Here is a 25,372-nt window from a genome sequence, read left to right on the forward strand (position 1 = left end):
TACCCTCTCAGAGAACAGGAAGAAGAAGAAGGGAGGGATAAAATTTGGACCTAAAACTTAAAAAAATCTTTAAAAAATTGTTTTAACATGCAATTGAGAAATAAATAAAATATTATTTAAAGGGAAAAAAAAAGAAAGAATGATAGTGATAAGGTGTATCCCATCCCATTCTCACATGGTGAGAATTTCTTCTTCTAAGACTGTTTTTAAAACTTTTTCATTCCATGTAGCTTGGAGATTATTGGAATTTATAAATTTTTATGGTTCCAAAAAAAAATCAAAGTTGTTGAAAGTTCATCTACCCCAACATAGCCCCACTGGTATACAACAGTGTTAAACATGGAAGAGATGTTAGACATAGATAAGCTCAAGCTCCTTTACAAATGAGATCTCAGAAGTCCAACTAAATAAATAAAGTGACCTCTTTAAGGTTACACATTTAATTATTTAGAACCCAAGTCTTACAATTCCCTGTCCAGCGTGTTCTTTGCATGAGAACTATGTCTTCCCTTTTCTCCTTTTTCAGACTGTATGTAGCTATATTATCAGTTTTTGAGAACATTCTATCCCTTCTGGGTCCCTCATCAAGGATTAGATTTCTCATTAATAAGAGTCTATAGTTTTTTTTCTTTTTAAAAATATTGGACCACTAAGCATCTAATCCTTTACTCTTTTTGCTGGGGAATTATCCTGTTTAACAGAGTACAACAGATGAAGACAGCAGTTCAAACAGTCAATGCAATTGTGTGCCATGATATATGCAATATTACACACTCTTATCTTTGCAAAGAAGGGAAGAATGCAACTCATCTCTGAGTTAAGTTTGGTCATTACAATTACACTGCTCACTTCATTTTTATTGTTCATGCCATTTAAATTGTGTATATTGTTTTCCTTACCTTATAGCACATCAGTTCATTTTTGTTTTCTGATGCTTTGAGTTTTTGTACTCTATTTTTTTAAGGTGAAATGATATTCCATTACATTCTGGAACCACTACTTGTTTAGCCATTTCCAGATCCATGAGTTGCTATCTTGTTTCATGTATGTATATGAGAGAGAGGAGGGGAGAGGGAGGAGAGTGGGAAGAAGGGAGGGAAGGAGAGAGAGAGGGAGAGGGAGAAACGGAGACAGACACAAAGAGAGACAGACAGACAGAAAGGGTTATTATGCATATTCTATGTAGACCGTGATTTATTTTCTCAGAACTTTTATGTATACGTTATAGACCCAGCACATTCACACCCACGTAAAAATACTTATGTGCACAATGTACATCAAACTGTAAAATCTAAGTCCTGGCCGAAATAAAACATATATCTCACAACTCTTCTATGCTGTTCCCAGTCTATAAGCTCCAGTGTACGTGGTGCTCTAGGTTTCGAGACAGAAGTGGGGTGGGTTCCTCAGTGATTGGTGCAGACAAACGGCATTTTACCTGACTCTCCTCCCCCTTTCTCTTCTGCTGGAAGAAATTTTGCTTCCACGCTAGCCGAAGGAGATTGCGGGACAGCGCCACGGTAGCTTGTTGAGTTTCACTTTCCATTCTAGGAGAAATCAAAACTCAACTGAGCTCACAGTTGCCCTCTGTAGAAAAATCGCAGAATATACGCAAGAAAGGCACAGATGAAAGCAGGACGCTTTCCTGATAGATGTCAGGAAACTCTTCCAGTGCCTCACAAGAAGAAAATGCTTTGCGGAAGCTCCACGCTAGGATTTTACTGCCTGCACTGAGTAAGTGGACTCGCTTCATACTCCCGTACTTGGTTTGTCTCTTGCGGTAGTTCAGGGCTTAAGTTGAAAAAGATTTTCTCCAAAAAGTCCGAGTAAATTTGACATATCTTAAGCCACTTCAGGATTTTCTACACCTGTTTGAATGGGCAAAGGCTTAATTGTTATGGTGATTTACAAAAACAAAACAAAACAAAAAAAACCTAATCAATTTTTTCATGCATTATCTTGACAATTTAGACTTAAAAAAAGGTTGTTTTTTTTTTTTAATTCTACTTGGGAAAAATGAAATTCAAAATATTTTTTACAAATATAGTAACAGTTCTGAAAGTATGGGCTTTATAGAAAACAGACTACATAAAGAAATAAAGACAATTTCCCCACTAAAAATTAAATAGATGAAAATTTAAGGGCTTATTTGTCTTTTGCCCTTTTTGTGCTATCCCCAGCACTTAGCACTGGCACATCATAGTGGATGCTTGATGCGTGTATGGATTAACTGATAGAAAAGGAGGATGCTTAGCCGAGTTAGTGAATGTTTTTGCCTCAGGCTATATTTGACAAAATTTTAAAATTGTACTGTTCTTATAAAGTAGAGGAGAGAAGTGGCTAGCACTAGTTACAAGAACATTTGGGTTCGATTTCTATCTCTGACGCAGAGAGAGTAGGGCAGAGAATTCAGGCAACTCCTTAATTTGCTGAGACAGTTTTGGGACCCCTAGTTTTTATTAATTGGAATTTCTAGATTAGTTGGGTAATTTGTTGCAAATTACTGCACTATTTCCAGTCTTTTAGGAAATGAGAAAATATTTTTACTAGTTTCTGAGCTGATTTTTTTTCTTGGGGGGGGGGGAGAAGAAGAAATTTTTACTTACTAGTTTTCTCAAAATAATTGGATCCCCATTTATGTAAGCACATTTACTATTTAAGTTGTTAATTCCATTAGACTTGGGATGGAAAATGCCATCCGCATTTAGAGAGAGAACTATGGAGACTGAAAATGGATTGCAGTATAGTATTTCCACCTCTTTTGTTGTTTGTTTCTATCTAGTGTTTTTTTTCCCCTTGTAGTCTGATTTTTCTTGCACTACATGACAAATATGGAAATATGTTTAAAAGAATTACACATATTTAACTTATAGCAGATTGCTTGTTTTGGGGAATGGGAAAATAAGGGAAAGAAAGAGAAAAAATTTTCTTACAAAAATGAATATTGAAAACTATTTTTAAGTATTTAGAAGAAATAAAATATTATTGAAAAGAAAAAATAAGGATGAAACAAGTTAAAAATGTGTACATATTTAGAAGAATTATAGATGAAGCACATTTGCTCATTACTGGATTTTATTGTCTGCTAAATAAATAAACAAAAGCCAAAAGGGGGGAAAAAAACTAGCTTGCTAATAGCAAACAAGAAAATCACAATAATGAAAAATATGAATATTAATTACAAGAAAAATCCACTGTGGTGCTAGCAATCTTAGTATCTTTTAATTAGGTTGCCATTTAATCATTTGGCTAGATAAAATTATTCAAGAAATGACCAGAAATAATATGATCACAATAATGATATTTTATATATATATTAAAATAGATTCCAGAATTTATTAAGTATTATGCTGAAATGTTGAGATCCTGATCAACTGCTCATATAACAGTCATCTATAAAGACATTTCAACTTCTGGCATCCATACTTTTGCCATCTGAGGAGGTCAGCACAGAGTGCACACTATATAATGAAAATAGTTCACCTTTCTGTACTGCTTTAAAGTTTAAAATCACCTTCTTCATAACAATTCTATGAGATAGGAAGTACAAATATTATTCCCGTTTTACAGATCAGGAAGCTGAGGTTCAGAGAGGTGACTACTTTTTCAATATTTCACAGATAACAAATTTTGGAATCTAAATTTTAACCTAGATTTTAAGATTTCATATCCAGTTCTTTTTCATTACACAATATAGTGCCATATATATATATATGAAAAATTTCGCAGAGTGGTTTGGAAGCATAACTCTTGCTCATGAAAAGCCTCAGATGTAGAGCTGTACTATCAAAGCTATTTTTAAAAAGATTTTCTGTGATCCTTTCTATGTTAGAAAATTGGATGCATAATACTTTTACAAAAGAAATTAAGTTACTGCTTTTGCCCCTCCTAAGAATATCTTGTGCTCAGGACTGTAGATATGGAAAGGACCTTTAATTTTGTCTTATGGGAAACTCTTATGTAATCCTGGATGATTTCATGAATAAATTTTAGGGGATATCTTGAGGCACATGGGAATCATCAATTTAATAAATGTTAGAGATGGGATTTGAATTCAGATTCTTTTGATCCCAAGCCCAGAATTCTAATACCCCTGTTGCTTCTCTAGAGTACAGACATGAGTTTCAAAATAGAAAAAAGATACTTACCTCATAAGCAGGTCTTGCTATTTTTTCCCCTGAGGCAATTGGGGTTAAGTGACTTGCCCAGGGTCACTAGGAAGTGTTAAATGTCTGAGGTCAGATTTGAACTCAAGTCCTCCTGACTTCAGAGCTGTCCATTGCACCAACTAGCTGTCCCAGGTCCAGTTATTCTTTAAAAAAAAATTAGTGTTTCATTTGTAGGATTTAGAGTTAGCATCTCTAGATATTTTTTAGGATTTTAGTTGAAGCGACAGAGTGGAAATTAGACTGGACCTAAATTAGCACAAAGATCCAGGTTTAAATCCAGGTATGGTCACTTTCTGTGAGATCTGAACTAAGAAAAGAAGACCTTGGCTGACTAATTTATGTAATAGGGTAATTAGAGGAACCTATATCCTGGCCCCTCCTAGTAGTTTACATGTCATAACTAGGGATGGGTTTGGGGGAGGAAACTTGCCAAAGAGAATTACTATCTGATCCAGGAAGCCTTCCCCTTAATCAATTTAAAAAATAAAGTCAGAAATGGTCTTTTCTGTTTGTCTGTTTCACCACCAGCTCCAGCATCAGCACCAGCATCACTCCTTGTGGTAATTTCTCTCCCCTTTCTCCATCCAGTGGCAAACATTGTAACTATAGTCACCTTAGAGTAAACACAAGAGTTTCTATACTATACCTGTTCTAATGATGCTAACCCTGGCTGCATCTTGTGTTTTGTTTTTCTTCCTAAGCACAGGTAGCCAAAAGCAATCCTGAAGTGGATATTTTTCATCTTGGAGGTTACCTCCTATGTTCTAAATTGGTGGGAGTGGAAAGTAGAGTCTGCAGCTATATATCCTTCTCGGACAAGTTGATACTGTTGCTAGAAGGCATGATCTGGCTGACCAGAAGACCTGTTTAGAGTGTAGACTGAGGTGAAAGTAAAGTCTATTTAGCAAAACTCCAAGTATCCCTAAAGTCTTTTTTCTCTTGGGAAAGCATATTTGGATTGAAGGGTTACTGTTTTATGTTTTCAGTATTTGCCAGTAAAGTCTTCTGACTCTAGTTTTATAGAGCTTCCTATACCTGATAATTACTACTTTGTACATTGAATATTTTTTTGGAAGAGAATTTGTTAATAGTCTCAGGAAATTTTCCTGGGATTCTAAGATGGAGACATAATAAGTCATAAAATGCAAAAAATAAAAAAAAATAAGCTTCATTCTTCCATTTGGGGGTTCAGGCTTGCCCAAGATTGAACCTGGTCCATAGAAATCCAGAGCAAGAGCTCCTTCCTTGTGTGTGTATGTGTGCCCCCTGGGCTTCAGGTGATAACCCCTCAACCCCTGTCAGAAGTCCAAAAGGGAGCTTTTGGAATATAAAACTCCGTGTTCAAATAAGAAGTTCTTCCTGCACAGATGTCAGTCATCTTTGACATAGTCCCCACAGACAGAGACCATGGGCACCAACCAGTAGTGTGCCATGCATTCTTTAGGAAGAGGCTTAGACATAAGGCCAACTGAAAGGGGTCAAGGTGAAGGGTCAGCTTCATGGAAAGTACTCCAATATTTCCTAAGGGACTCCTCTTTTTGACTCTATTTCAATTAAATATGTAGGGGAATACTTTGGAAGTGAATGATTTAGATCATAGAAAAAGCCCTGCTCAATTCAGTACTCAAATACTTTTAAAAATAAATTTCTATTGATATTTTTGGTTTTTTTTCCATTGCTTAAGGAGCATAGTTTATTGCCTCAACTTTTCAGATAGCTATTCCCTCTACCAAAGAACAAGAAGAGGAACAAAAAAGTTTATTAAAACTAACCAATGACCAAAGGACAGAGGTAATTACAAAAGAGAAAACAGATAATTTGAGCATGTGAAATCGAAAAGCTTCTGCAAAAACAAAATTAATACCTCTAAGATAAACAGAGAAGCAGTCAAGTGAGGAAAGAAAACAACTTTGTACTAAATTTCTCAGATAAGAGTTTGGTGTCCAAGATGACCAAAAACTATTGTTTAATAACAATATGGTAAAAAAAAAAAAAAGAACAAATAGTTCTCAGAAGAAGAATTGTGAGCTATTAATAACCACATCAAATAATATTCTAATAAGAAAAGAAATACAAATCAAAATAACCCTCAATTTTTACCTCATATTCAACAAATTGACAAAGATGACAAAAACTAAAAGTCAGTGTTGGAAGGGTTTTGGAAAAATACTAACACTAATGAATTGTTGATGGAGCTGTGATTTTGTGGAATCATTTTGAAAAGTAATTTGAAATTATGAAAAAAAGCTAAAATGTCCATACTCTTTGACCTAGGAATTTCACTGCTAGGCACATATCCCAAAGTGGTCATTGATGAGAAGGAATTCCCCATATTCACTTAGAAACTCTGAAAACAAATGGCCAAAGAGTCACAGATTTTATGCAATCACTATTAACTCTAAAAATACCAAAGAGCTCAAACAGGCTATCGCAACCAGAGTTAACTCTGAAAAGTTAAAAAAAAAAGTAAAATAAAAATAAAATGAAACCAAAGAGTCAATAATAGTGATCATAAGCACAAAGTTTTCTTTATTCCATTGGAGGAGAGATACTAGATATATATGCCAGGGCTTTCTCCAATAGGAGATCTGTTTTAGTGTAGGCAAATCTTAATACATATATTAGTGGCTACATAATGAGCTGTAGTCCTGTCAATGAGGAGTGAGAAACAATGAGAAAAGTTTCATCCATAGCAGGGCTTCATGACTGGACCATGGTTACTGTAGATACCTATACAAGCTCAGGGACCACCTGGTACTGGTATGAAACAATTGTGGGATTTTGCTATGGCTGAATTCATACAGAGGATCAGTGCAAAGGAGTGTTCTTATGCCAAGTTCAGGGCACAGCTTGCTTTCTGGACCTTATGTCCGAAAAACAGGATATCTCCTAATAGTAAAAAGAGAGTAGTGGAATCCTGAGAAACTAAAATATTTATGGCAGTACATTTTGTGGTAGCAAAGGACTAGAAGCAAAGTAGATGCTCATTGACTGGGGAATGGCTAAACAAATTGCGGTATATGCATGTAATAAAGTATTATCATGGTGTAAGAAATGACAAATATAATAGATACTAGGAATCATGGAAAGGCTTAGATGAGTAGACATAAAATAAAATAAGCAGGGCCAAGAAAACAATATGACAATGATTGTAGCAATGTTAATAAGGGAAAAAACTCAATAATAACAAAGCAATAGAAAATGAACGTTGTGAAATTTCAAAGAACAACTTGGTTGAATAGAAGAGATATAAGAAGACACCATCTCCCATTCCTTTGCACAGATGGGGCATGGAAGGAAAAGTGAATGTGGAACATAGCATACTTTTAAAAAATAATTGACGGATGTTGCTTCTTTTCTCTTTAAAAAAAAAAAAAAGTAAAAACCTTTGTTATGTGGATTGGCTCCACAGGAGGAGAGAGGAAGGACATGGGTAGAAATTTAGGGGATGGAAAACCAAAACATATTAAAACAAATTTATTTTTTAAAAAACATCTAACCAACATATGAAAAAAGTCTGCCAATCTTCCACATTGACAAAGAAGCAGGGAAAAGTGCCCTCTCATCTCTCTTCTTTGGAGCCAAGTTTCATCATTATAATTTTGCAGCACTTAATTTTGATTATCTTGCAATTGTTCTTTTCACTTACATTGTTGTAAGCTATTGTGCAGTACTAAAGTATTTAAATGGAGCTGTGATTCGTCGGTGTAATATTCCTGCCATTTATGTAGATCATAATCCATACTTGCCTGTCCTGTATAATGTTAAGTCAAATCTTCCCATACATTCAACATGGGGATTCATCCAGCGTCCTAGAGGTGTCCCTCATGTTTTCTTTTTGGATTTCTTTTTTTAAAAATTAACATTTACTTTTTTTCCAATTGCATATAAAAACAATAAGATTACTTTTTAAGATTTTGAATTCAAAATTCCCTTTCTCCCTCCCCTCTCATTGAAAAGGCAAGCAATTCATGCAAAACCTATTTCCATTTTAGTCATATTGTGAAAGCAAACACAAACCTCTCCCCTCAAAACACCAAGAAAAATAAAATAAGTTTAAAAACTATGCTTTGATCCACATTCAGATTCCATTAGTTCTTTTTCTGCAGGAGAATAACATTTTACATCAGGAGCTCTCTGGAAATGTTTTAGATCACTGTTTTTCTGAGAATAACTAAGTCATTCACAGTTGATCATCATACAAAATTGCCATTACTGTGTCTAATGTTCTCCTTTTTCTGCTTACTTCACTTTGTATCAGTTTATGTATTTCCAGATTTTTCTGAAAGTATCCTGCTCATCATTTTTATAGTATAATATATATTCCATACTCCCCAGTTAATGGACATTCCTTCAATTTCTATTTTTTGAGACTATAAAAAGAGCTTTCATAAATATTTCCTTTTCATAATTTTTAAAAATCTCTTTGGGATACAAACATAGTAGTGGTACTGCTGGGTCAAAAGGTATAAAATTTTATAGCTCTTTGGGTATAGTTCCAAATTATTCCTCAGAATGGTCAAATCAGTTCACAACTCCATCAACATGTGTTATTCCAGTTTTCTTACATTCCCTCCAACATTTGTCATTTGTGATAGGTATAAGGTGAAACCTCAGAATTGTTTTAATTTTCATTTCTCTAATCAATAGTGATTTAGAACATTTTTATATGACAATAGATAACTTTCATTTCTTCATCTGAAAACTTCCTGTTCATGTCTTTTCACTCTTTATCAACTGAGAAGTGATTTGCATTATAAATTTAACTTTGTTCTCTATATATTTAGGCAATGTGGCCTTTATAAGAATAATTTGTAAAATTTTTTCACAGTTATGATTATTATTTATTTTTCTCCATCTTATTTTCCCTTGTTTCTCTCTCCTTTTGCCTTATCAGTCCTCAAAAGTGTTTTGCTTCTGACCTTCACATTCCCCAATTCTCCCTCCTATCAGTGGCTCCCTTCTATCCCCTTTTCTTCCTACTTTTCTGTAGAATAAGATAAATTTCTATACACAACTGAATATGTGTGATATTCTCTCTTTGATTCAATTCTGAGAAGAGTAAGTTTTGTGTTGTATACTCCCCACTCTGCCATCTTCCTCTCTATTATAAAAGTGTTTTCTAACCTCTTTTATGTGAGATCATTTCCCTCACTTTTTCTTGATATCACAAGAAAACAAACTGGGTTATTTATTAGTTGATAAGCTCTTGATTTCTCTATATTTTTTTTGTCATTTGGGTCTTTGATGACATTCTTTACACCAAATCTTCTTTGAGATTCTTATTTGTAATGTGCCATAGCCTATCCAAACTGCAAGCTTTCTATCTTTCCATTGCTGTGCCCCCATGCTACCTAGCACAGTAGCTAGATATTTGTCAATTGATTGTTCTAGGTCTAAATAACTCTGCTATCTGTTTAATTTGGATCAAGTCAGTCTGTCTATTTGAACCCATGTGTTTTCAGTTGTAAAATGGGCCTAATCATACTAACAGGTTTGTGTAAAGAAAATATTTTGTAATATCGAATGGAAATATTTTATTATAGAGTTGTTGCTTCTTGGCTTATTCCACTAAGTGGCACTGTTGCACAGTAAGTAGTTTCTGAATTTCACAAGCAAGTGAATAAAGTCTGTCCTACTTTGTCTTATTTTTTTATATTAGGAAGTTTTAAAAAATTATTTTATATAATAAAATATTACATTTATATACAAATAGATAATTTACATGTAATAAACATTATTTATACATAAATATTATATAATATAAATAGTATGTTTATGTATTTATTTTTAAATATATTATATTATATATAAATTTGTAATATATATATATAATATATGTAATAATATATGTATATAATATGTACACAATATATTATAATGTATAATATATAATTATATATAATATATGTAAATATGTATGATTTATATATAACAAAATATAGACTAAAATTATATATAATTTTTATATTATGACTTTTGTAAGAATAATTTTGATGATCCTTTTCTCAGTAAATCAGTTTTGAATGCTGGGGAGGAGGGCAGAGAAAAGAAGGGAGAAGGAAGGAGCTTGTGAAAATTCCAACACAGACAAAATAAATGAAGTCAAAGAAGTGATTTTAGGTTGTTTCTGGTCAAAACTAGGCAAAGCATTTCTGTCCCAAGAAGAAGGGAAAAAAGGAAGCAAGATTACTACTTTTCAGTTGAATTGACAGAAATAAAAGTATTTGGATAGTTTTTTTTTTCTTTCTAAATTAGGAACAGAATTAAACTTGGCTCCTTTATTACCCAGTTCAGCATATAGATTAAACTTCTCTTTCTGACTTATTTCTATTCAACTCTACAATTTATTCCTCTTGGAATACTTCAAAAGAACTTCAAAGAACAACAACTTTGGATTTCCTTTGTCAAACAACATGGCCTGTATTTTTATGAGCCCTCTAGGGTTTGGATAAGGCTTTTTAGGATTCAGAACTTAATTAAAAAAAAATTGTTTTCCATATTTAACATATATTGCCTCTGAGGGAGGGAGTGGAGAGGAGGAGGGGAATTGGAACATAAGATTTTGCAAGGGTCAATGTTGAAAAATTGTGCATGCATATGTTTTGAAAAGAAAAAACTTTTTAAAAATTGGATCCATCATTATTAGGTGATCTTGACAAAAGAGCTTGTTTAAGGACTTATTTCCTCATTCCTTTCATAGTACTCCTTACACATAGTTTATATTTCACAGAAATAATGACCCCGAGGGTTCCTATGGATCATACTCAGTGGTCAGTGCCTATCTTTGAATTAAAGACAGGCTTGTAGTATTGTGCTTCGGGAGCTTCTATTAGGGGTCATAAAGAGCAAGGTATCTTATTTTTTTTTAATAGAAGCTGAGAAACAGAATCAGTGGAATTTCTGGACTTGAAGTCGAATTCTTCTGAGATAAAGGACTAACTATCATGAAGAGAAAGACAGTGCAGTTGAGATATCTCTGCAGTGCTGGAGACAGCCATAAAGGTAAGTCTTTGATTATATAAGAACACAGAAGTTGTTGCAATATATCAAGCATGGGCTTTCAATAAGTCACATATAAAAAAGTTTTGATAAAGAGAGACATCTATGTCAGCCATATTAATATTATTTTAGATGCATGTGCATGTATATAAATGTGTGTATGTGCACATGTACCTATTTGCATATATATGTCTCTCTCTGTGCAAGTATGTATATACATATGTTTACATAAATATACCCATACTTAACTACAACATGCTTGGGAAAGATGGGACGGAAAGGGGAAAGAAAAGAATAAATAAGTGCATAGTAGAAAACAAAAGAAAACTTACAAGGAATCAGAAAAAAAAGATGGACAGTTATAAATGTCTTCTATAATAGAATATATACACTTTTCTAAATGGAAATGAATTGTTCTTTGTACAATTCATTAATCACACATTCCTTGTGATATCTCTCCTGTCTTTGTTACTTAACTTTTCATGTACTTTGATTTTTAACTTCCACTTGACAGCAAAGTTCCCAAAGCCAAGGTGCTTTTTTCCAACTCTGTAACCTCCCTCACAATGCATAGCAGCACCTTAGGTGCTTTTAGTGCTCAATAAGTACTTGAGAATTTGAATGTATCCCTTCAAGTTTAAGTCTGATTTTGTTAATTTTTATTCATTTCGGTCTTTGCCATGTTTCAGGTCCTGTTGGTTTGTATAACATTGGACAGACTTGTTGCCTCAACTCTTTGCTCCAAGTGTTCATCATGAACCAGAATTTTGCCAAAATCTTGAAGAGGTGAGACCTTTTCTGGGGTAGTTTATCAGCTTTTGGCTCAGTATGGTAAATTATAAATTTGTATTTTCTTTTTTTGCTTATGGGAAAAATATCAATTGTTCATGTAAGCTGGGGACCCTCTGGCTTAGATAATTATTTATTAAGTATCACGTGTAAGATTATACTCACCTCCAAGAATACAAACACAAAACAGTGTCTGTCCTCCAGAAGCTTATACTTTGTTAATTCCTTCCTCATTGACCAGCCATCTTCTTAGCTACTGGAAAAGGTCAATCAGAGATCTAGACATAGAATGGTTCAGTGTCTATTTTTTTGTATTGACCAATTCTCTTAGGATTGTAGATTAAAACTAAAAGGGATATTAGAGATTATCCAACCCAAAATTACACAGATGAATAACAGATTTTGATTTAGAGTCACTGACTCCAAATCCATCTTTCTGTAACTGAATTTCTCAATTTCAAGAACACCCAAGTAATCCCTTTGTTCTGCTTCTTTCTTCCAAGTGCTTGAACCTGTCTATATTTATCAGTTTGGATTACTCAATTCAATCTACTCAATTCAAAAAACATAAATTACACATCAATAGAGCCCTGGGCTTGGAGTCCAGAGGACCTGAATTCAAATCTTCCCTCAAGCACTTACTAGCTGTGTGGATCCTGGGCAAATTACTAAATTTTTGTTTGCCTCAGTTCCCTTATCTGTAAAATGGGGATAATAATAGCACCTAATTTCCAAGGTTATTGTGAGGATCAAATGAAATAATATTTGTAAAAGCACTTAGCAGAATGACTGGCACATAGTAGGTGCTACATAAATGCTTATTCTCTGACTTGCTATTCTCAGCAAAATAATGATCTGAAGGACTTTTTGATGTAAGATGCTAACTATACCCAGAGAAAGAACTGATTGTGTCTGAATAGTTTTTTTTAGCTTTATTTTTCTTGAGAATTTTTTTGGGGGGAGGACTAGAGGGAGAGATCTATGTTTTCTTTCATAATATGACTTTTATAGAAATATTTTAGTTATCTTCACATCTGCCTTCTCAATGAGGGGAGTGGTGAAGGAAGGGAGAGCATATGGAACTCAAAGTTTTAAAAAAGAAATGTAAAAAATTGTTTTACCTGTAACTAGGGAAGATAAAAAATATTAAATTATAAAAGCCATTCTTTTCCCTTTCCCTTTCTTTTTCCCATAACCTTCTCTCCCCTACTAAGGATTAGAAATACAAAGATAAAAATGAAACATTCCCATCCCTTATATTGTACTGGAAAAACAACATGAATATTGTTAAGAAAATACAAAATAATTTATAAAAAAATAAAACAAATAAAACACAAAATAAATTGTAATAAATAAAATAGCAGTGTAACACAGGGTACTTTTCACATTTCACCTCTACCCTAGGAATCTCTGATATGTTCAAGGGGGATTGAAGTGTATAGACTCTGCTTATGGCTCTAACACCTGCTATTGGGTTCCCCTCAATTTTAGGATAGTCTCCTATCATCCATTTAATCAGGGTAGGGGTATGATTATGGGGAAATAAATTTATCTGTCTCCTTTTGCATTCTTTTGAGCTGATTCTTTTTTAGGAATTCTCACAATATGTGACCTTTCTACTTATTTAGGATCATAGTGCCTAAGGAACTGGAGGAGGGGAAGGAAAGTTTTTCATAAGAGTTATTCTTGATCACTGTTAATTATTTTTCATTTTATTGATGTACCGGGGCTTACCTTTGTTGTTCTCCAGTCATTTCACTTGTGATACCATTTGGGGTTTTCTTGGCAAAGATACTAAGGTGGTCTGCCATTTCCAAACCAGGTCTTCTTACAGGTGAGGAAACTCGGGTAAACATGGTAAAGTGACTTGCTTAGGGTCACATAGCTAGTAAATGACTGAGGCCAAATTTGAAGATGATTCTTCCTGAATCTAGGCTTGGTGCACCTACTTAAGTACCTTAACGCATGAGTGGGGATAGCCTCCTTTGACTGTGTAGCTGGAAAGGTTGCTTATTTAAAACTGGACACACTGGGACAGTCTGTTTCCTGAATATTTTTTCCTTTTATGTCCAGAGAGTAAAGATCACCAATTCATCTATTGTGTGAGAGCAATGAACTACTTTCCTGTACTACCCAAGTCCTGAAAAATGGGTGTGGGGATATTCATTTCTATTATATATTGTTTTTTCCTTAGTTTCTAGGTGCAGTGGGGTGATCCTCTAACTCTTGTAGAAAATCTACAATTTGTTTTACAGGAACCTAGCAGAGATGTTGACAATGATTCTAGGCTCTCAGAATAGCATTATGGTCCCCTGTCATTTTTGGTTTGACTTCTAGTATAATGGCAATGTAGTGTAGGGGATGGTAATGATGATGAGAAAATGTGTCTGTCTCCTTCCTGAGAGGGTATTCTTTTGAGCTGCTCTGTTCTTGGAACTCTCACAATGTGCCATCCCCTGCTTTTTTCAGTATCACAATGCCTCGGGGACTGGAGGAACGAAAGAGAAGTGTTCCTTACCAATTGCTTTTGCTCTTGGAGAAGATGCAAGACAGCCGTTTGAAAGCAGTATGGCCCACGGAGCTGGTACTCTGCCTGCAAAACTATAATCTTCCATGTAAGGAAGTCCTTTGGCTATGGTTCTATTGTTTACAGTTGGGCTAGAAAGAGTGAAGATGGATGTTTGTATATATCTGTGTAAGGATGAATATATGAGTCATTCAGAGTAATTTAGTCATCAAAATTGCTGCGTGCAGGAGTTACACAGTCTTTGGCTCTGCCAAGTTGAGAAACATTAATGCTTAGACTTGGGAGCAGAACTAGTTTTTCACTAGAAAAGGACAGATTTCATTAGTGTAGGGAACTCCCAAGGAAGGAGACTTCATTTACCAATGTATTTGCCATCTTCTCTGCAACTTACAATAATCTTGGAGAGTTTCTGAAAGTACTGAGTTACTTCCTAGAGTCACACAGCCAGTATTTGTCAGAGGTGGGACTTGACCCTAGATCTTCTTGGTTTCATGGTTAGTTTTTTATCCACTATGCTAGAGAATAAAAATAATGTTAACAGATAACAGACACTCCAAATAAATAAATGTGATAGTTTAAGAACACTTATCTATGAATCTAGGAATTCCAGTCACCTTGATCAGATGAACTATGTTCCAACTCTTGAAAGAATTGATATTGTGAATGCATTGGTAGCAAGAATTGAAGGGTCATAGAGAAGGAGAGAGAAACCAGAAGATTTGAGAATAAATGTTCTTCAAATATTTTAGTCTCTAAACTATAGATCAATGAATTTCACTCTGATTCCTGGGAAAACATACAATGGAAAAACAAGCAAACATCTAGAATGGATCATCATGGAATTGATTACAAAGAACTGGCATGAATTTATCAAGAACATATCATGTTAGACTAACCTCATTTTTTTTCTGTCAGAATAATTAAAGTAATAGATGAGAAGAGAATGCTATAGATAGAGATTGTCTGGATTTCAGTAAAGCATTTTGATAAAGTACCTCATACTATTTCTTATGGAAAAGATAGAAATAATAATTACTAATATTTATATGGTGCCTATTATGTTCCAGTTGATGACAATATATTTAGATATATTCAGAATTGGTTGGCTGGCTAGATATAATAAATTATATTAATTAATGGTTTGAAATTAGTATAGCAGGAGGTCTTTAATGGAATACTCTGGGGCCCAGGGCTTAGCCCTAGTTTGTTTGGTATTTTTATCATTTACTTGAATAAATACATAGGTGACATGCTTGTCAAATCAACAGATGGGCATAAAGCTGTGAGGGACAGCTAATATACCACATACCATTTGGATCCGATCTTGACAAGTTAATGCAGGGAGATGAACAATAATAATAACTGAATAGTATAATAATATAATAATAATAAAATGAGATTCAAGAGGGAAAAATATAAAGTGTACATTTAGCTTCCCAAAAAATTTATCCTCATGCAATAAAAAGGAAATATGATTAGACAACAGCTGAGCTGAAGAAGTTCTAAGGGTTTTGGTGGACTACAAATTCAGCATGATGTGTCATGTAGCAGTCAAAATAAAGTTAACACCATCTTAATTTGAATGAAAAGATGCAAAGTTTTCAGGGATAGATAGGATAGTCCCACTGGGTCCTTGTCAGATCTCCTCTGGAGTGTTGTATTAAGTTCTGGGAGTCACAGTTTAAGAAGAGCATTTATAAAGTGGAAAGCGTCCAGACAAGGACTTAGGGCTAGAGGGGTCAGGAATTCATGTCATATGAGTTTTGGTTGAAAGAAATGAGAAAAACATCTGGGATTATGACAGATGTTTTCAAGTTTATGAAAGGTCATCATGTGAAGGAAGGATCAGTTCTTTGGCTGCCGAGGGCAGAGTCAGGAATAGAAAGTTTAAGTTGGAAGGAACCAAGTTTAGGCTGGATGTCGGGAAAAACTTCCTAAAAATTAGAGTAGCCAAAAGTGGAATGGGCCACTCTGAGAGGACATGGGTTGTTCTTGGAGTTGTTCTGAGGTGGGATGACCACTTGTTAGTCCAGACCACTAGGTGGGGCTACTGAACTTAAAAGTCCAAGTTTGAATATCTGTGGGATCCTGTCCAAGTCCAAGTGAGGTTTAAACGAGACCATCTATGTAAAGTGTTTTTCAAACCTTATAGTGCTGTATAAATGATAGCCCTTGTTTTCTTATTTATTTATATGTATTCACTCTTATTATTTATTTTATTCTTTTTTATTTATAATCTTTTATTATGTATATTGTTATATATATATATAGAATGGAGATTCCTTTGAGATATGATTTATACTAGATTATAAAAGATCCCTTGCAAGTCTCAAATTCTGTGATTTTATGATTTTTTGTCTTAGACTATAACTGAAGTACAACCTTTAATTCTGGGTTTCATTTTGGGAATGAGATTGATAAACTAGAGAACTTCCAGAATTAGGGTAACAAAAAGAAATAAGGGATAGAAGAACTCTAATTTGTCCACTAAGCTATGCCATGAGGTATTATGTCCTACTCTGGGTACCACATTTTATGAAGGACATTGACAAAATGGAGCATATTTAGAGCTGAGTCACCAGTATGGTAAACATAATGGATAAGGATTAATTAAAGGAACAGAAAATATTTAACTTGTTAAAAAAAAATGGCAAAATGGCTTCATGTCTAGTTATCTCAAAGGAGAATGGCCTGCCTTTGGGACATTAGTAGGTTCTTCCTCACTTGAGGTTTTCAAGTAGAGGTTGCCTGATCATCTTCCAGGGATGTTGTAGAGGGCTTTCTACATGGTTTGGATTTTAGAGATCTTTTCCAATTCTGAGATTCTGTGATTGGAAATGGAGAAGGAACTTTAAATTTAGGGTAATGAGTTGCCATTTGTGTGAGAGCAGATGTCAGAATGATGGCCTGTGCAAACAGTTTCCCAAATGGAGAGCAGCAGGAGGGAAAAATGAGAAAAGGACAAGAGACAGCTGTCAAACAACTGATAGGCTTTTTTGTTTCCTTTGGCAGTGTTCGTTCAGCACGATGCTGCCCAACTTTTCCTGACCCTTTGGAACTTGATTCAGAGCCAAATTACAGACTCAGAGCTGGTAAGGACTTGGAATTTTAAAAATGTAAAATGTTACTTATTCTAGGAGTCATTCAGCCAGTGAATAAATATTTGTTAAACACATACTATATCCCAAGCATCATGCTAAACACTGGAGATGGTCCTTGCTCTCAAGGAACTCTCAATCTAGTGGGAGAGATAATATGCAAACAGCTATGTATAAGCAAGCCACATACAGATAAATTAAAGATAATCAACAGAAGGAAGGCACTAGAGTTAAGGAGGAATTGGAAAGGCTTCCTGTAGAACGTAAGAGAAAGGAAGAAAAGAAAGGAGATGATTTAAAGGCTTAGAGAAGTGTTCTGCTCATTAAAGATACTCAAAAAAATTTAGTAAATGAATGAATGAAAGGCAATGTGAAGGGAGCCAGTTATAATCATCACAGATTGAAGCAAGGAAAACACAGTCCTTGTTCTTGAGAAACTTACCAATTTAATTGGGATAAGGGAAGAGAAAAAGGAAGGTAAAAATTAAAAGAAGTGTTTGGGAAGAAGTAGAGGGTAGAAATAGTAGCTAAGCAGTTTTAGTTATTGCTTGAGCCTTTGCTAACATGTCTTTTTCTTTTTGCAGTCAGAGAGGCTGAAGACATTGTACACGATCACAATGCGGGAGTCCTTGAATTGTCTAGACTGTGGTGTGAAGAATCAGAGGGATAGCTACACATTGATCCTTTCCCTCTCTCTTTTTGATACTGAGTCACAACCTCTGAAAACCCTGGTTAGTGTTTCCTCTTAGAGAATTTTCTGTTCCAACTTTGATATGATCAATAGCCTATGTTCTTATTGATTATCCCAGTACTTTTTTTGAGTCATGTAATTTAAGAAGAGATTTTAAGATCTTTAGAGAAACCAGAAGAGACTTTTAAGATACCATCTTATCTTCCCTTCTTCCTTAAGACAGATGACATATAAAGCATCCTAAAGAGATGAGATTCTATCTTAAAAATCTTTTGAAATAACTTTAATTCAACTAGTATTGCCCTTGGTGACTTTCTTAGTATTCAGCTAACTTTGCTGTCAGGAAATGCCTTACCTGTGTCGATTGTACATTCTTCATGACTCTTTAAAGCTTTTTTTCTGGGTTGATTTTCATTAGACAATCTTGTTGTCTTCTGCTTTGGGACTCTTACGATGTTTTAAAATTTATTCAGGGACCCCTTAGCCTTCTCTTCTGCAGGTTCTCTCATTCTAGTTCCATTTCTTCCTTGGATGTCTATCATAATCCTCTTTCCTAGTCTTGTCTCACTGTAGGCTTCAGGATTGTGCTTAGGATAAAATTAGCTTCTAATCACAACATTTCTTGATACTCTATGTCTCGATAATACTAGTCCCAGCTGAGCTTGGAAAATCTGCATTACTCATTTAAACTTTGGCTATCCTTGATAACTACCAGCTTAGATTTATATAGCGAGGTGTCTTTGTATTTCAGTATAGCTCTTTTTCATTTATTTATAGATTTAAACTATTCAGAATTCTATTAGATTTGGCTAAACTATTTTCCTTTGAAGTCATTCTTTAATTATTTTTCCTTTTTGTCAATTTCTTTAATCTCCATCTTTTTTTCTTCCCTTCCAATTCCTTTCTTCCCCTGACACAAATCCCTTATTTGTGTTCTTTCATATTCCCTATTTTAAAAACCATGGTTAGTTGATCAACTCTTCTCAGCATTATAATGATCTAAGGCAATTCCAAAAGACTCATGATAGAAACTACTATACACATCCAGAGAAAGAACTATGGAGTCTGAATGCAAATCAAAGTATACTATTTTCATTTTTTTGTTTGTTTAATTTTTCTTTCTTGTAATTTTTTTCTTTTTGGTCTGATTTTTCTTTTATGTAAATATGTTTAATATGATAGCATATATATATATCTGTCTGGGAGAGTTAGGAGGAGAGGGGGAAATGGAAATCAAAATCTTATAAAAGAAAATATTGAAAATTATCTTTACAGTTAATTGGAAACAAGAAAATACTATTAAGTGTGGGGGGGAACCATGTTTGGTATTGAAGATATACTCATTGGTATTTAAGAAATGATAATAACTTTAGGTTTATATTGGGCTTTATGGTGATAAAGTACCTTACTTAGGATTGTAGAGTTAGAGCTAGAAAGAACCTCAGAGACCATCTAGTCCAACTCCTTCATTTTGTAGATGAGGAACCTGAGACCCAGAAAGGTTAGGTGACCTGCCTTGTCACACAGGGAATAAGCAAGATAGTGGGATTTGACTTATGATTACCCTAACAAACACTCTATAATTTACACTAATTCAGTAGTTCTGAGGAAGAGATAAATGCTTCCCTATCCCCATTTTACAGATGGGGAAACTGAAATTGCAAAATAACTGACTTGTTCAAGGTGACATAACCAATAAGTAGAGGAGAAAGGGATCTTTTAATCATGTGTACCATGCTTGAAATCAAAGCATAAGACATAATTCTTGATTATTAAACAAGAGGAACTACACTGTGAGGTAGTTACCTTCATTGTGCAAGGGTAACTAAGGAGACAAAACAAACACATGTGAAATGATGAACAAATTTACAAATAAACACTTAGCTACTACATTACATAGTACAGATTGACTTTCTTAGTAAATTCTATTTTTTTTTGTTGTTGTTGACTGAAACTTTATAACTCAGAGACTATTTTCTTTTTTGGCAAACCTTGATCACAGTGGGACAAGCCAAGTGTCAAGTGAGGATAATGCAACTGGCTCTCTATTCCTTTCTAGAGTAATTAGAAGTCAAGAGTCTTTTTCCCTTGTTTTTAAATATAGGGGGAAGGGATTGTTCTCCTTGAAATGGCCCTATAATAGATAGAAAAGTTCTTTTGAGGATCCCCATATTATAGGATATCTTTATAGTTCAGAGACAACCATCCAAAATATATCTAAGTTCATTAAAAATTTTATTGATAACTTTTTTGGGTATAATTTAAAGAATTAACAATTAGCAAACAGCAAGAAACATTTACATTTTTATGTGTAAATGAAACACAAAAATGATTGTATGACACTCTATCTTCACAGCTTGTTTTTTATGGTATACATTAAATTTAACACAATAGTACCAGTCAGACATCAAATATTTATTAAGCGTCTACTATGTGTCAAGCACTGTGCTATGTTCATGGGATACAAAGAAAGTAAAAGGCAGTCCCTGCTGCTAAGGAGCTTAGAGTACAATGGAGGAGACAAATGTGAATAGTTATGTACAAACAAGCTACATATAGGATAAATTGGAAGTAATCCATGGAGAGAAGGTACTGGTATTAAGGGGATTGAGAAAATGCATCTTGGAGAAGGGAGGATTTTATGTGGAACTTGTAGGCCAGGAGATTAGAAGAGAGAGTATTCCAGGTATAGTGAATAACCTGAAAAAATGCCCTGAGTAGGGAGATGAAGTGTCTTGTGTGAGGAATAGCAAGGAGGCTAGGGCCTTTGGAGGGCAGAATATATGAAACGGGGGGAAATGTGTAAGGGGAAAACAACCTAGAAAGGTGAGGGAGAAGAGAAGTTATGAAGATCTTTGAATGCCAGAAGACTTTACATTTGATCCTAGAAGGAATAGGTGGGGGTTAAGGGTGACATGGTTAGACCTAACCTTTTAGGAAGATCTTTTTGACAGTTGGATAGAGGATGGATTGGAACAAGGAGACACTCGAAGCAGGCAACTCCACCAGTACCTTATTGCAGAAAGTACAGGTATGAGGTGATGAAGGACGTCACCAGGATGACCAGCAGTGTCAGAGCAGAGAAGGAGGGATATATGAGAGATGTTATGAAGGTAAAATTGACAAGCTTTGGCAATAGATTGGATATGGGAGTGGGGAGCTGGTGAGAGAGGTGAGAAATTGAGGATGATACTTAGCATTTGTACCAGTGACTGGCAGGATGGGGGAAACTTAACTATCCTACTTGTTTATGTCCCTTTGTAAACTTCTTCTGCTTTTTTTTCATGGATACTCCTTTGTCTATTTTTTTTTTTTTTTGCATCATTATCATTACCTTCCATTCTGACCTTACAACAATCCTCACTTTCCCACCAATTAAAGCCTCCCATGTAACAAATATATTCAAGGAATTTGGACTTTGGTCATCACTGAAAATACTTCCTCAATTGCCCTTGTGAAATCATAATTGGTCATTTCATTGATCTTTTCCTTATTTTATTCACATTATACATACATATATAAATATGTTAAATTGTTCTGGTTCTGTTCACTTTACTCTGTATTAATTCATTGAAGTCTTCTTAGATTTTTTGGAATATATCATTTTCATCATTTTTGTGGCATAATGTTCAATTTCATTTACATACCATAATTTGTTCAAACATTTCTCAATTGAGGGGCATTCATTTTTTTCAATTATTAATGTTCATTATTATTAATGTTATTACTGTTAACTTGTCTCTTGCATTGCAGTTCAAAGATTCTACTCTATACTGGTCTATTTTAAAATTAAAATTTATTTTTTTTTAAACTTAAATAGAAAATAGGAAGAAAATAACATTACCATGTGTACAACAGAACATTAAAGAATTCAAAATATTAAGCAATAAAAATATATTTCAAGAAAGCCTATACAATAAATACTACACATTGTGTTCAGAGTTGTCCACATTTTCTTTATTTCTCTGTAGATTTTCTTTTATTCTCTGTTGTGTACTTTTTATTTTATTCAATTTTTCCTCTTCCTTCCTGCCCCCATGTCCCAGGAGGCTACAATTAAGTGCAGATACACACACACATACACAAATATATGTACATACATATACACATATATATATCTATAGTCATACATATATATACACACACATATATATATATATATATGTAAGATTGTACTGTGCTTGTTTGTCCTTTGCTTCTCTCAAGGTGAATAACTTTTTTCTTCATAAGTCCTAGTCTTTCCATATTTTTCTAACTCTACCAACTCAGCATTGCCCACACCATAGGCTATTCTAAGCTTATACTGGTTATTTATTTTATTTTATTTTTGAAAGAACTTATAATGCATTTATTACATGTAATAGTTATACTGTCAAATTTAATTTTCTTTCTTTCTTTTTTTCTCAATAGTATCTTATCTTTCCAAATACATTTAAAGGTAGTTTTCAACATTGATTTCTTCTTCTTCTTATTATTATTTTTTTGTTTTTTTTTTTTGCAACATTGATTTCTGTAAGATTTTATGTTCCATTTTTTTTCTTCCTCCTTTCCCTCCCTCCTCCTTCTCCAAGACATCAAGGAATCTGATATAGGTTAAACATGTGCAACCCTTTTAAACATGTTTCTATATTAGTCATATTGTGCAATAAAAATCAGACCAAAAAGGGAAAAAACCATGAGAAATAAAAAGCAAATCGACAACTAACCACCCCACCAAAGGTGAAAATACCATGATTCAATCCATATTCAGTCTTCATAGTTCTCTCTCTAGATGCAGATGGCATTTTCATCTGTTGGAATTGTCTCAAATCACAACATTGTTGAGAAGAGTCATGTCCATCACAATTGATCATCATATAATCTTCTTATTACTGTGTATAATGTTCTCTTGGTTCTGCTTGCTTCACTCAGCATCAGTTCACATAAGTCCAGGCTTTTCTGAAATCAGTACTATTCCATTACATTCATATACCATAACATAGTCAGCCATTCCCCAATTGATGGGAATCTACTCAACTTCCAATTCCTTACCACTACAAAAAGAACTGCTAATAAACATTTTTGCTCATGTGGATCCTTTCCCCCCTTTTATGATCTCTTTGTGATACAGACCCAGTAATGACATTGATAGATCAAAGGCTATCAAGTTTTATAACCCTTTATGTATAGTTCCAAATTGCTCTCTAGAATGGCTCGATCAGTTCACAACTCCACCAACAATGCATTAGTGTCCCAGTTTTCCCACATCCCCTCCAAAATTCAGCATTATCTTTTCCTGTCATCTTTGGATAGTCTAAAACAATATTGGTTAATATGGCTGACGTATAGTGTAGTTTACTTTTTTTTCTCTTTTTATTAAATCTATTTTTAGCTTTACCTTTCAGATCAATCATTACTATCCCTACTTTTTTTCCAAATAGATTCCAGTACTGATCTTTATTATTATATTTGTTTGTATCTCTTATTTCCTATTTTTCCTGACTCCTCTTGCTTTACTTCTACCTATTACCAAGCCTTCTGATTATTTTCTCCTCCCTTCAAGGATCCCTCCCTTATCCTCTTCCTCACTCTTTGCCTCCCTTTTATCCCATTCCCCTTAATCTACACATGTTATCCCACTGGTTTTAATCTACACACTTTTCTGTACCACACCCCATATAATTCCCTTACCCTCTTATTTTTTATAACTTTAGATGACTTTTGTTCCCTTCTAAATGTATGTTATTCTCTCTAACCCTCCTAATCTGACATGAGTAGGGTTCCCTTTAAAAATCCCTGCCCTATCATTTCCCCCAGAGTTATCTTTTATTTTTTACTTCCTTTACTTCCAAGTGTATCTTCTCTCTGCCCCATTAAATACAAGAGAGAAAAAAGTAGTTTAGTAAATTAACCAATACATCAATCAAGTCTGATCATGTATATGCATTGTTCATACCCATAGTCTTCATCTCTTAAAGAAGGTAGGAAGGTGAATTTTCTTAAGTATTTTTGGGGCCAAGCTCGTTTTTTTTTTTTTTTAAACATTATACAATATTCAGATTCAATTTTTTATTCTTTCCATTTATATGGTCAACATATATATATATATATATCTATGTAAGATTGTACTGCGCTTGTTTGTCCTTTGCTTCTCTCAAGGTGAATAACTTTTTTCTTCATAAGTCCTAGTCTTTCCATATTTTTCTAACTCTACCAACTCAGCATTGCCCATACCATAGGCTATTCTAACCTTATACTGGTTATTTATTTTATTTTATTTTTGAAAGAACTTATAATGCATTTATTACATGTAATAGTTATACTGTCAAATTTAATTTTCTTTCTTTCTTTTTTTCTCAATAGTATCTTATCTTTCCAAATACATTTAAAGGTAGTTTTCAACATTGATTTCTGTAAGATTTTATGTTCCATTTTTTTTCTTCCTCCTTTCCCTCCCTCCTCCTTCCCCAAGACATCAAGGAATCTGATATAGGTTAAACATGTGCAACCCTTTTAAACATGTTTCTATATTAGTCATATTGTGCAATAAAAATCAGACCAAAAAGGGAAAAAACCATGAGAAATAAAAAGCAAATCGACAACTAACCACCCCACCAAAGGTGAAAATACCATGATTCAATCCATATTCAGTCTTCATAGTTCTCTCTCTAGATGCAGATGGCATTTTCATCTGTTGGAATTGTCTCAAATCACAACATTGTTGAGAAGAGTCATGTCCATCACAATTGATCATCATATAATCTTCTTATTACTGTGTATAATGTTCTCTTGGTTCTGCTTGCTTCACTCAGCATCAGTTCACATAAGTCCAGGCTTTTCTGAAATCAGTACTATTCCATTACATTCATATACCATAACATAGTCAGCCATTCCCCAATTGATGGGAATCTACTCAACTTCCAATTCCTTACCACTACAAAAAGAACTGCTAATAAACATTTTTGCTCATGTGGATCCTTTCCCCCCTTTTATGATCTCTTTGTGATACAGACCCAGTAATGACATTGATAGATCAAAGGCTATCAAAAGTTTTATAACCCTTTATGTATAGTTCCAAATTGCTCTCTAGAATGGCTCGATCAGTTCACAACTCCAC

General features: G+C 34.1%; 1 protein-coding gene across 1 annotated transcript in view; it reads left to right on the plus strand.

Annotated features, from left to right (window-relative positions):
• Window positions 1-1,400: 1,400 nt before the first annotated feature.
• USP18 (ubiquitin specific peptidase 18) overlaps window positions 1,401-25,372 on the plus strand; it is a 30,291-nt gene continuing 6,319 nt past the window's right edge. Inside the window, exons 1-6 of the mRNA XM_051963148.1 lie at window positions 1,401-1,734; window positions 11,045-11,174; window positions 11,861-11,957; window positions 14,430-14,575; window positions 17,500-17,579; window positions 18,170-18,316. Coding sequence (XP_051819108.1) covers window positions 11,117-11,174; window positions 11,861-11,957; window positions 14,430-14,575; window positions 17,500-17,579; window positions 18,170-18,316 — 528 coding nt within the window. The 5' untranslated portion in view covers window positions 1,401-1,734; window positions 11,045-11,116. The remainder of the gene's footprint in view (window positions 1,735-11,044; window positions 11,175-11,860; window positions 11,958-14,429; window positions 14,576-17,499; window positions 17,580-18,169; window positions 18,317-25,372) is intronic.

Source organism: Antechinus flavipes, chromosome 5 (assembly GCF_016432865.1).
Source record: "Antechinus flavipes isolate AdamAnt ecotype Samford, QLD, Australia chromosome 5, AdamAnt_v2, whole genome shotgun sequence".
Taxonomy (NCBI): domain Eukaryota; kingdom Metazoa; phylum Chordata; class Mammalia; order Dasyuromorphia; family Dasyuridae; genus Antechinus; species Antechinus flavipes.